Here is a 13,233-nt window from a genome sequence, read left to right on the forward strand (position 1 = left end):
CTATTCTCCTGGAAAAAGTGACTGTCATATATTCAAATAATTTTCAATGCGGCGAGGATGCAAGACCAATGCACTAAAAAACTACGTATATGTTATTTAGGCGCCAGTTGGGAACCTCTTTCCGCCGCGCGCCAATCGGTAGGTCCTTGTCTTGAGAGCTAATGGCGGACGCGGGCGGGTTGTCGTTGGAGGTGGCTTAGGCCTTGAAGGAACCCTGCATCCGTTGGATATCTCCGCCATCCTCCCCGCTGCCGGGTAAAGAAGCGGCTTCCCGGCTTCTCTGGGCCCACAGAGGCGTAGAGCGGCCATACAAGAGGGTAGGCTGTTTTTGGTAGAAGTCTCTGAGGCAGCCTAGGCCTGAGAGGTCCGGGTAGAAGAGGAGGTCGAGGGGAAAGCTTGAGGCATAAAAACGGCTACCAGGAATTGTCTCCTGTTTCTGTCTACAAGGGGGAAAGGAGGCCTGGCGCTGAGGCCTCTTTGTACCTGTGGGAGGGGTGTCTCTTGGATAGAGTGAACGACACATGGACGGGAAGGTGAAAAAAACCCAGCGTGTTAAAGCGTAAATAACGGCAACAGGTTTGGAGCCAAGACCCAGTTTTGAGTTTGCATTTTGGTACTTGGTCAACATGTTTCCTCCTCTGATCAGTTTTATTTGCAAAATGGGGGGCAGTGATCCTATCTTGAAGACTTTTGGAGTTTAAATGCGATGATGTTCATTTGGCGCTTGAGAAGAGATGGAGTGAGCAAATCGCAGTCTTTTTCTAGTAATCACAGACAGGAGAGAGAAGTGGGGGAAGTCACAAAATTTACCAGGTTTTGGCTGCAGGTGGCTCCTGGTGCATAGCTGTCGCAGTTTTAGGCTGATCTTCCAAAATGCACCTTCTGTTACCGAAGATAAAAGAATAGCTGGGGAACTTGGATCAAACAAGATTTGGGGAAAATGAATTCCAAGGATCGGAATGGATGCCTTTAGTTACAAAGGAACTGGCAAGTAGTAGGCTGAGTTCTTCAGCTATAAAGAATGAAATGTAGCCTGGAGGGAGCTTTTCATCGGTGACTTTTCAGGGCTTCAGAAGTGGCCCGTGGTTTCCTCTGCCTTTTTAAACAAAGCAAAACAATCCTTTACCTTTAATATAGTTCATCCTACGACATGGACCACGTTAATAACCCAGTAGGGGTTTCATTATGAATTTGTTTGTTAATACCAGCAACTTTGAAATTACGTTTGAAATTTTATGGCTAGAGCAAGATGCCAGAGTACAGATACTTAAGTATGTTTAAGAATTACGTTTGCTACTTTTTTTTTTAAATTTATTGGGGTGACAATTGTTAGTAAAATTACATAGATTACATAGTACATAGTACAATTCAGGTGTACAATTCTGTATTACATCATCTATAAATCCCATTGTGTGTTCACCACCCAGAGTCAGTTCTCCTCCCATCACCGTATCTTTGATCCCCCTTACCTTCATCTCCCACCCCCCAGCTACTTTTCAATTAAGAGCAGTTGCAACATATTTGCTGCCTATTTTTCCCGACTTTAAGCGGAGCACAACTTTCCCTGGAACTTCTCCCAATGTCTATGCCCTTTTGCGTGTGTGTCCTTGTTTGACCATGTTCATGTGTCTTTGTCTCTGGCATGTGTTTCCTGTTTTTCTTATAGGTTATCCCCCCACTCCCTTTTTATTTGACTCCAGACCTTTCTTTTCCTTCTTTCCCTGTGATCCTAGAAAAGCATTAAAGATGTTCCTTAGTTTCAAGTAGGAAAATTTATATCCATTTCCAGCCTGGAGGATTGATCTTTTCCTCTGTTAGTCGCCCTGCTTTTGCCCAGCACTGGAATGATTATTATGTATAAAGACATTTACTTTTTCTCTCTTAACAAAACCAAACTTGTATATTAATTACACGGTAATTACTTGGATTTCTCAACTTCCCTCGCTTTTGTCTCTATGTGATTGAGGTAAAATTAACTCAGTTTATTTTCCAGCAGCAACTGTGTATAGGTATAGTTTCGGGTAATTATTTTGTGGTAGAGGTATATACATTTGCAGTCTTTGGTCCTGTCTGATGGGAAGAACCTTTTCAGTGATTACTCCTTTAAGGAGTCCTCCTGAAGTGGCAGGAATTCAGTTTCGTTTTAGTTTTTGATTGTGAGTAGGTTTAAATTTCAAATTCTAATCACTCAAATATACAACTATATTAAGAGATGCATATGAAAACCACCAAATTATCAACTTTTATATTAGATTAGCAGAGGTCTGGGGAAATAGGAACTCATACATTGCTGGAGATGTAAATTGGTGAGTTTCTTTGAAAAGCAGATTTTCTTTGAAAGAAATTTGGCAATATCTATCAAAATTTCAGATGTATGAATCCCTTAACCCAGCAATTTCACTTTTATGAATTGTAGAAATAATATTCATGCACACATAAATGACCTATATATGAGTGAGTTTATATGCAGCAATGTTCATAATAAGAGATTGGGGACACCCTAAGTGTTCATCTGTAGAGTATTGCCTAAACAAATTCCAAAATACTCATTCAGAGGAAAACTCCAGCTGTAAAATAAAAAGAAAGCCCTTTGTTTATTGCTATCGCCAAGATAGATAAAATAAAACATTAATTGCAGTATAATGTGAGTGTATGATATGTAGTACCCAACCTTTAGTTAAAAGTGGTAAGTTACAGTATTAATGTACATTCTTGCTTATCTATACAGAAAGTATCTGGAGGGACACGGTGGATGTAACTTGGTGAAATTGATTTCCCAGTGAGGACAATGGGTGGAGGGAGGTTTTTGCTGTGATTTTGAACTCTGAAATTTGTGAACATACAGCCTATTCAAATACAAGTATAGGTAGACCTACTTAGTTTCTGTGACAAAAATAGCAGATACATTGTTGCATTAATGGTACAGATCCTAGCTCCCAACATTTTTACCACTTGTTATATGACCTCAGATAGGTGATTTAATTTTTTAGCTTTAATTTCTTCATCTATAAAATGAATATTAACATTACTTTATAGCTTTCTTGTGAGGCTAGAGGCAAAGTATGTAGCAGATGCCTGGCATGTAGAAGACACTCTAATTATAAATATGTTGTTCCTCCACAGGCCTTACTCTATATTTCTTCCGCCATCAGCCAGAAGTTCCCAGCTGATATTTTTTTTTCTTTCATGTGCTCTTAGTTTGCTTTGACTTCATATAACCCACACCTGGATTGTGGAGTGGTGGGTGGCTCCGTGTTGCTGCCACCATGTTCCTGTATAACTTGACCTTGCAGCGAGCCACTGGCATCAGCTTTGCCATTCATGGCAACTTCTCCGGTAAGGTCTCTAGTTACTATCTTTTGAATATAAATAACATTTTTAATATTACTAGTTTTATGCTTCATATTTTTTTCAAATTCAAACATTTTTTTAAGAATTAACAAAAATTTAATCATTAGAAAACACTAATTTATATAATGCCTTATAGTTTCCAAAGCACTTGAGTATTTCATCTTATCTGATACCCAAACGGCCTTTGGCAAGTAAGGTGGCCTGGTAAGTGGAGACATTGAGCAAATGAGAATGGATTGGGATGGGTAAGAGTAGGATATAAGATAGGTTAGGAAGCCATTAAGATAGTAAAGACCTGACAGTGGGGATAGAATGAAAGTGAAGGATATGAGTTTCCAGCTTGGGTGGCGGAGAAAATGATAGTAATATTGATAGCAGATTAGTTGAGACCAGAGAAGGAGTGTGGGGAAGGAGGAACTTAGTTATTTTAAACATTTAGTTTAAAGTTGATGACAAGTCATACAGGTGGAATTTGGTAGATGGGGACAAGTTGCATTATGCATTTGGAGGTGTTGATTGCAGTTAATGAAAGCAAGTGAACTTTTTTAGGAATGAGTGAAATGTATTTTAGATGGCAGCTTTAAAAGTTCTTTGAGACACTACATCAAACTGCACAAAATGTTCATGTGATTTCATAGAACAATAGCGTTAAAAATGTACTGGAAAGAGCCATTGGAGAATTTTAATCTTGCGAAGCTAAACGTTAATACCATGGATGGCCCTTGCTCAGTAACGCAGATTGATGGTAAATGTTAGAAAAATAAAAACAAGTTTTTAAGGAAGTAACTTGTATAACCACTTTTTAAAAGCTTTTATTTGACACCACTTTTGTTAGATCATTTCAGTTCTAGAAAAAGTACCTTTACAAATAAAGTAAATTAGCTTCAAATACTGAGCCCCCAACTCATTAAATTATATGTATCTTTGGTGGCATTATGATTCATCCAGGTTACTTTTTGGATTAGTTCTGAGTTTTCATATCTTTTATTTTTTGGCAATCTAGGAACAAAACAACAGGAAATTGTTGTTTCCCGTGGGAAGATCTTGGAGCTGCTTCGCCCTGATCCCAACACTGGCAAAGTACACACCCTACTAACTGTGGAAGTATTTGGTGTTATCCGGTCACTTATGGCCTTTAGGCTGACGGGTGGCACCAAAGACTACATTGTGGTTGGCAGTGACTCGGGTCGGATTGTTATCCTGGAATACCAGCCGTCTAAGAATATGTTTGAGAAAATTCACCAAGAAACTTTTGGCAAGAGTGGATGCCGCCGCATTGTTCCTGGCCAGTTCTTAGCTGTGGATCCCAAAGGGCGAGCTGTTATGATTAGTGAGTGACTTGCTCTATTGAATTTATCTCTTACTGTTACAGATGCTCATTTAAGGATAACAATGCTATGGTCTTGCAGTACGCCAGTAAATCACAACTGGGTAAAGTTTCGATCATATGTGGATTAATTTCATGGTTTAAAGTTGCTTTTCCTTTTAAAACAATGGGGAAAATATTAACACACCTTTTCTACTTCCTATCTAGTTGGAAATAGGTGTTTTTCTATTTACCTGTAGCAAAGAGACTACAACGAAATGATTTTATGTTATCAGACAATGAATATGGTTGCTTTCATCAGCCTGAGGTGATGATTCACTTTCATGTCTCTTCTCTGACAAATGTCTTGAAGGAAATTCTGTGTATCTGATCAGGCCTCTAGAGGGCAGCCCTCTCTGACCAGTGACCAAATCAAGAGATCTAATTGAAAGAATAAAGCTGGCAGTTTTATGAATCGTTGTTTAGGTTCCCAGTATCAAATCTAGAACACACTAAAAAATTTTGAAATTAGTGGGGTATTACAATCCCTATTAGGTGGGTAAAATGATGTTGTCTATTGTAATGGTAGCAAATCCTACGTGAATACATTTTTAGAGTTCACGCTAGCTGTTAGTGATTTTTTAAAAAGTAATTGTGATGAGAATAGCTGTTCTTTAAACCTCTCTATTCACTATTTGGAAATCTTGTGTTTTGTCTCCTACAGGTGCCATTGAGAAACAAAAATTGGTGTATATCTTGAACAGAGATGCAGCAGCCCGGCTTACCATCTCATCTCCCCTGGAGGCCCACAAAGCAAACACTTTAGTATATCATGTTGTCGGAGTAGATGTCGGATTTGAAAATCCAATGTTTGCTTGTCTGGAAATGGATTATGAGGTATTGGGGATCATATCTCTGTGTGTGTCCCTTTCTCGCCTTTGTTTTTGTTGTTTTTTTTCCTAGTCACCTCTTAAAAAATAATCTTTCCTGTTTTTTTCATTGTTCAAATCTTCTGTCTGTCCTGCTAACTGGTCTTTTTCGTATTCCAAATGCCTTACTGAAATTCTTTGGAATGTTTCAGAGCTTACCTGACTACTGTGTTTCCCCGAAAATAAGACCTACCAGACAATTAGCTCTAATGCGTCTTTTGGAGCAAAAATTAATGTAAGACCGGATCTTATATTAATTTTTTTATATAAATTTTATTGGGGAATATTGGGGGACAGTATGTTTCTCCAGGGCCCATCAGCTCCAACTAGTTGTCCTTCAGTCTAGTTGTGGAGGACGCAGCTCAGCTAAGTCCAGTCGCCGTTTTCAATCTTCAGTTGCTGGGGGCACAGCCACCATTCCATGCGGGAATTGAACTGGCAACCTTGTTGAGAGCTCGCGCTATAACCAGCTGAGCCATCTGGCTGCCCCTCTGGAAGCTGAGTGGCAGCTCGTTTTCAATCTAGTTGTGGAGGGCATAGCTCACTGGCCCATGTGAGAATCGAACCGGCAACCCTGTTGTTCACAGCTTGTGCTCTTACCCACTGAGCCATCCGGCCGTCCCTCTTACTAATTTTTGCTCCAAAAGACGCATTACGGCTGATTGTCCGGCTAGGTCTTATTTTCGTGGAAACACAGTATATAATAACACTTTGCTCTGATTTGAACACTCTCCCTGTGGAAACAGGGTATTGATTGGGAAAAGCTGCTTGAAAAGGGAGGTGAAGCTATTTGGAATATTTTTTTCATAGGCAGGTAGTAAGAAGTGGAGCATACCATTCTTCCCTTGAGTGGAAGGCAATATCCTCTAGTAGAGGGAACCCTGGTCCCAGAATTAGGAGACCTGGGTTCTTCTACCTTTACCATTACTTAATAGTGTATATTTTGGCAAACTATTTGGCATCTATGGACCGCTGCTTCCTTGTTTGTAAAATGGAAGAATCTGGATGTCTTTTTCAGCTCTGAAAGTTTGATTTTATGGTATTGATTAGTCTTTGTGCCATTGTACTTCTCTGTAGGAAGCAGACAATGATCCAACAGGGGAAGCAGCAGCTAATACCCAGCAGACACTAACTTTCTATGAGTTAGACCTTGGTTTAAATCATGTGGTCCGAAAATACAGTGAACCTTTGGAGGAACATGGCAACTTCCTCATCACAGGTACTTTGTTTTCAGAGCTAGTCTGTACTATTTTGCATGGTCCATCTTATGCCCATACTTGGGAGGGTTTACTTAATTAGGGTTTGGAAGCTAATTTATTTGTAGTAAAACTGAGTGTCTAGTCTATGTTTTGGCAACGTTAGAAGTTCATGTGGTGGTTAACTCTTATCCTCCAGTGGGCTCAGGGAAGAAGGGATGAGAAGAGCAGTCAGCTTGGAATATTGATTGCTGTTGGTCAGTGTGCTGTTTTGACTGTAGTCAATCTTTTCCTCGTTAAGAAAATTGGAAGCCAGTCTTTGAAAAGGCAAATGCAATGGACAAACCCAGCAAGATAAAACTGTGTCCATGAATTTGAAAACTTAGACGAATTTGGAAAACTGTTACCAAACTGATCCAAGAACAAATTAAGAACCCAAATAGACCAATATCCATTAAATAAGTTGCAACAGTAGTTAAAAATCTCTTTTACCCCAAAGACTTAAGGTCTAGAATTTTCAGGCACCGTAAGTTTCCAGAACCTAGAAAAAATTAAAACTACTGTATCACATTATGAACCTAATGTAACTTCAGTGCCAAAACTGGGGGAGGACAGTAGTGATTTTTAAAAATCAGGACAGTAACAAGAAAAACTTACAGGTCAGTTATGATTATAGGTGCAAAAGTCTAAAAGTTTAGCAAATCAAATTCAACCGTTTTAAATGCATCATAGCAAAGTAAGATTTTTGTAGGCACTCAAAGATGTTCACCATTAGAAAATCAGTATCAGTTTAATTCGTTAAATGAAAAGACCAAATGAGGACAACTATGTGGTCATCTAAATTTCAGCAGGCTTGGGGGAGACAGTGATTCATTCAGTCCTTTCTGTCCTGAGTCACTTGTGCTTGGATTGATGTCTAAAATGAAATATGTCTGTTGGTGGAGGATTTTGGAGAATTACACAAGACAGCACGTCTTTGAGCATTAAATCTTAGGAAGAGACTGTCAAGTGGAAGAACCTTTGGAAATAGAGAATATATTTCATTACTTGCTGTAACATTGCCATATCTTTCATTTGTGAGGGCTTCATTTTTTCAACATGTGTTTTTACCATCTTGTCCAGTCTTTACCATCAATGTGTTCAAAGTCAATCTACTGGATCCTGGGATTGAAGTTGTGAAAAATAAGATGTGTTGTCTCCTTTTATGCAATATTGAGTCTAGTGGTGATTATGTAAAAATAACAGAAAAAGTGTGCTAAGTGCCATGACAGTGTAGAGAAGGAATCTCTGATCCAGGGAAAGGAAGGGAATATGTTAGAGAAAGCTTTTTGGAGAAGTGCTCTTTAAACTGAGACCTGAGGACTACTTAGGAGTTAGCAGGAGTTAGCTAGCTACAGTGAGGGAGGAGGAGGAGTTTTCTGTGGTGGAAAGAGGGAACAGCATACCTAAAGGCGCAAGGGCAAGAAAGAACGTGGTTTATTCAGAGAACTGAAAGCTCATTGGGATTGGATCATTCAGGCCAAAGGGCTCGGGTAGCGGTCGTGGTGGAGTAGCTACTGAAGGATTCTAAGCAGGGAAATAATGACCTGAAGATTACAAGCATACCTTGGAGATACAGTGGTTTCGTTCCAGACCACCATAGTAAAGCAAGTATCACAGTAAAGTGAGTCACACGAATTTGTTTCCCAGTGCGTATAAAAGTTATGTTTATACTATATAGTAGTCTATTACATGAGCGCTAGCATGTTTAAAAAAATAATGTACATACCTTGATTTAAAAATACATTATTGCTAAAAAGTGTTAACCATCATTTGAGCCTTCAGCAAGTTGTAATTTTTTTGCTGGTGGAATGTCTTGCCTTGATGAAAACCCGGTTTTTGCAAAGCACAATAAAATGAGGTATGCCTGTACTTGCTTACATTTTAGCTGATGGAATGGAAGGTACTATGACTAAGCAGGAAATTGGTGAAGAAATTGTTTCTCTAAACCAAGAGATTGGTAGCACGAGAGCGGCTAAGGAGGTAGAATCAGGGTTGTGGGAGGAGAGAGAATTGAAGGGTGACACCCAGGTTTCTGCTTTGGTCTTTTTGTTGATGATGGTATTCTCTAAGGTACAGAACACAGGAGGCAGAATAAGTTTGGAAAGGAACTTGAGTTTGTGAACACATAGTGTTTTGAAGGTGCCAGTGGAATATCCATGTGTGTGTCCAGTAGATGGTTGGATTATAGGTCTGAAGCTGAGAACTGAGTTCTGTACTTGGAACTAAAAATTTGGATGCATTATCAGATATCTGGACAAACTTTATCACCCAAACTGCTCCATCCTTGTTTAGCATGACAGGGGAAAGCAACACTTAGAATGTTTCTCAGTTTTAGGCACTTTGTACCTTTATTAGTTTGTGCTAAAGGAGAAAAAGAATTGAAAGTTATATTGTATTTATTTTCTCTTGAAGTTCCGGGAGGTTCAGATGGTCCAAGTGGAGTGCTGATCTGCTCTGAAAACTATATCACCTACAAGAACTTCGGTGACCAACCAGATATCCGCTGTCCAATTCCCAGGAGACGGGTAAGGCCTTTGTTTGCCATAAGAGATATTTGTGAAATGAACATAATTTTTGTAATTACAGTGTAGTCTCTTAGTTTATCTGTTACCAAGTTTTAGTTTCTTGTAGTAAATGTAATTTTTAATAAAGGTGGTAAATATTTTAGTAAAAAGCAAAACATTTTCTGAGAAAGGGAATTAAATACTAACATTTCCATTTCAGAGGAACCTATGGATGTTATCAATTGAAATTCCTGAAAATGTCTGTTTGAAGAAGCCAGGCATATTTGTGGGCAATAAATTGTCTTTCCATTTGTCATGTTTTCCTGCATTCCAACATACAGAAAATTTGAAAAGAATTAAGACTGAATTTCTGGATGCCTTTCACTTAGGTTCGCCGGTTTTTGTTTCCTGCATTTTCCTCTTAAGATTGTGCATATGTGCATGTGTACGTGTATACCTACACGTAGACTTAGGCTAAATCATTTGAAAATAAGTTGCAGGTATCATGATACTTTAGTACAAGAATCTTGTAAGATGTGGTTCCTAAGAATGAGGACATTTTTTTTTTTTAATTTATTTTTCAAATTTATTGGGGTGACAATTGTTAGTAAAATTACATAGATTTCAGGTGTACAATTCTGTATTACATCATCTATAAATCCCATTGTGTGTTGAATGAGGACATTTTTGTACATAACTGCATTACTAGTATCATGTCTAAGAAATTTACCATTTTATGTAATACAATTTTAAGTATATTTCATATTTCATTTTCTCTTGTCCCCTAAAGTTCCCTATGTCTACCTTTAGTCTCCTTTAATTAGAATATTTTCTTCTCACTTTTGTGTTTTTTGGTCTTTTATGATACTGACATTTTTAAGAGTCTGGACTAATTTCCTTATAGTTTGTTCTGTAATCTTTCCCTCATGATCACATCCAGGTTAATATTTTTGATAGAACTATTACATAGATCATGATGTGTGTGTGTATATTTCCCAGAAGATTGCGTTGGGGCACACAATGTTGGTTTGTCTCACAATTGGTGATACTAAATTGATCACTTTGTTAAGTTGGTGTGTTTCTGCTCTCTTCATTGTCAAGATACCTTTTTTTGGGTAATTGGTGTGGAATCTAGTGGTGAGCTTTGAGCTTTTTACTTGTTTAAATATAGTTTTCCCTAACATCTTTGCACACATTGGTTTTCCCCTTAATCATTTAACTACTTTGGTAGTTGGAAATGATGTTTTATTTTAATTTTAACACTTTACTCTGGAAATTATTAAGCATATACAAAAGTAGAACATAATGAACTGTGTACCCATCTTCAGTAGTTATCAACACATAACTAATCTTGTTTCGTCTCTGCTTCTGTAATCTCAGCCCTGGATTAGTTGTCTTTTTAATATTAATGTATAGATCCTGGAATTAAACCTTTTAGAAGTTACTTTCTCTAGTACATAGTATCTGAGTGAGAGTCCATCAATTTTAGAAAACCTGAGAAGAAATTTAGCAAGTCAAGTTTTTCTTGGTAAGGGGTGGGAATTAATTCAGTTTGGTCAGACATTTATTGAGCATCTAACTGCCAGGCACTGTACTTGGCTTTTGGGATACAAAAAAGTATAAAATGTGTTTTGCCTTTGAACAGCTTGTTCAGTGAGAGTAATACAAAATGTTGGAAATGTTTAAAAAAAATCCACCCCTCTCTCTCTGGCCCTCATGCTCTCTGGCCCTCATGTTCTCTGGCCCTGGCTCTCTCCCCCTCTATTTCTCCCCCCCCCCCACCTCAGCTAGGCCCATTCTCTTCCCTGAGAATGTATCACTAATGAACCCTGCTTGCATATTTAAAAAAAAAAAAAAATCCAGAATCATAGCCAAGGGGACGCCTCTTAGAAATCAAGGAAGTTGATGTATAACAGGGCTGTTGGGGGTGGTATTGTGGACACAGAAGAGTTTTGTTCACAGCCTGAAATGATGCTTCTTTAAAGTTCATGTCTCTTTTCTAACATTTTTCTCTGGAGATAGTTCTTGCCTTACTGACCTGATTAAGCTATAGAGTGGAATTGTGGCTATTTTTTTTTGTACCCAGGCTTTGCTGTGTGTTTATAGCAGAGAAGAATTTTTAGGTATTGTTTTATGGCCATGGCTTGCAGGCTGCTCTGGGTCGGAGCTTGTATAGGGATGCTCCAGGTGCCTCTAGGCCTTGGAGAACCTGCGTAATCCCTTTGTGTGCTGAATTCCAACATCAGTACTCATTTCTAACATGCTGGTTGTATATTTGATTTTGCTAGAATGACCTGGATGACCCTGAAAGAGGAATGATTTTTGTCTGCTCTGCCACCCATAAGACCAAATCGATGTTCTTTTTTTTGGCCCAAACTGAGCAGGGCGATATCTTCAAGATCACTTTGGAGACAGATGAAGATATGGTAAGCAGACCGTGGTTGGGGCTGGGGGAAAGACTAGTACAGTATTTTATTTGCTACTCTGCTTATGCTGTCGTATAATACTAGCCTCCCTTCCATGACCTACCTTCACTTGGCTACATACTAGACTCTTGTTCTTCTCACTCCAGGTTACTGAGATCCGGCTCAAGTATTTTGATACTGTGCCTGTTGCTGCTGCCATGTGTGTGCTTAAAACAGGCTTCCTTTTTGTGGCATCGGAATTCGGAAACCAGTGAGTAATCCTCTTATTACCCTAGTTCACCCTGGTTACTATCATAATTGCAGGAGGGAAATGTGGCTCCAAGGCCACAGAGCTTTTCACAAGAATGTTTTAGTTTCTTCAAAACAAAAGGTTTGCCTTCCTTTCTGTTTTACATTGTTTCTCTTGGTTATTTTCCTCTACTTCAATGGCTTTGATCTATACCTATGGGTGGCTGCATACCTTTAGAAGTGATCTCCTGAGCTTTTTGCTGGACATTTTATTGAATAAATATGTATTGAACTACTTAGTATTAAACAGATGTCCAACAAGCCCTTTGCTTTTACAAATCTAAAGAGGAAAAAAAAAGCCAGTATAAGGGTGTGTTGAGGCTCCTGCTGTGGGCAATGGGAACTCACTTCCATGAAGACCTGTGAGCTTGAAGCAAGCAAGCGTAGTGTGCATCTCAGAATTGCCTCTCTGAAGGTTAATAGCGCCAGTTCCTCCCTCCTGGGTTGAAAGTTACCCCTGGTGGCATGAACTCTGCTGTACATCCTGTGGCTCCAGCAACCTCCCCCAGGATAGAAGTTTTTAGGGCAGAGACTAGAAAGACTGCAGTCTACAGGCAGGTTGCTGTCAGAGTGAGGTGGGTTTGTTCTTGTGAGAAATTATTCATTGATGCTGCAGCTGAGGTTTGGAAGACCTAAGAGTGGTGATTATCAGTCAAATACTAATTTAGCATTTGGTAAGTTCCAAGCACTGTTGCAAGCACTTTACAAATATTAATGCATAACGTTCCCTATGAAACAGTGCCATGTTCCCATTTACAGTTTAGGGAAGCTGGATCACAGATAATTTAAGAAATTTGATTCACACAGTTAACTAACTCGGACAACATGGTTCCAAAGTCCCCGCTCTTAAGCACAACACTGTAGTCTTAGAAACTGTTTTACTGAGATTCAGTCAAAGCAACCTTTCCTACGATGGAGATAGTGAGCCCTACATCCTTCAGTTAGAAGACACTGAAGGTATCTGACAGGTGGTCTTTATCATCTGCATATAGATATCTTGTATCCTGTCTTAATGCTTTTGTAAGTCATTCAAGGATAATCTTATTTACTTTTTTGTAATTTAGTGTAGAATCTGATGTGTTTACCAAAAGTGTTAAATGCTGAAGTTTATTTGGCTAACATTTATTGAGTACCTTATGTACGAGTATTTCAGACACTGATATACGTAGTCATTCTGCTTCTAAAAAGCTA

At 38.8% G+C, this 13,233-nt stretch overlaps 1 protein-coding gene and 2 non-coding genes across 4 annotated transcripts in view; all 3 read left to right on the forward strand.

Annotated features, from left to right (window-relative positions):
• Positions 1-139: 139 nt before the first annotated feature.
• SF3B3 (splicing factor 3b subunit 3) overlaps positions 140-13,233 on the forward strand; it is a 39,461-nt gene continuing 26,367 nt past the window's right edge. Inside the window, exons 1-8 of one of the 2 annotated variants that reach the window (XM_019710172.2) lie at positions 140-255; positions 3,199-3,336; positions 4,355-4,681; positions 5,382-5,554; positions 6,664-6,805; positions 9,237-9,349; positions 11,617-11,754; positions 11,901-12,004. In XM_019710172.2, the coding sequence (XP_019565731.1) occupies positions 3,267-3,336; positions 4,355-4,681; positions 5,382-5,554; positions 6,664-6,805; positions 9,237-9,349; positions 11,617-11,754; positions 11,901-12,004 (1,067 nt within the window). In that variant the 5' untranslated portion in view covers positions 140-255; positions 3,199-3,266. Of the gene's footprint in view, positions 318-3,198; positions 3,337-4,354; positions 4,682-5,381; positions 5,555-6,663; positions 6,806-9,236; positions 9,350-11,616; positions 11,755-11,900; positions 12,005-13,233 lie in introns of both variants that reach the window. The other variant, XM_019710164.2, reaches the window with a different exon arrangement.
• LOC141567735 (small nucleolar RNA SNORD111) lies at positions 4,977-5,056 on the forward strand. The gene has a single exon (XR_012490571.1). It is a non-coding gene; the product is annotated as a small nucleolar RNA SNORD111 (small nucleolar RNA).
• On the forward strand, positions 11,288-11,378 carry LOC141567734 (small nucleolar RNA SNORD111). The gene has a single exon (XR_012490570.1). It is a non-coding gene; the product is annotated as a small nucleolar RNA SNORD111 (small nucleolar RNA).

This window comes from Rhinolophus sinicus, linkage group LG11 (genome assembly GCF_036562045.2).
Source record: "Rhinolophus sinicus isolate RSC01 linkage group LG11, ASM3656204v1, whole genome shotgun sequence".
NCBI lineage: Eukaryota > Metazoa > Chordata > Mammalia > Chiroptera > Rhinolophidae > Rhinolophus > Rhinolophus sinicus.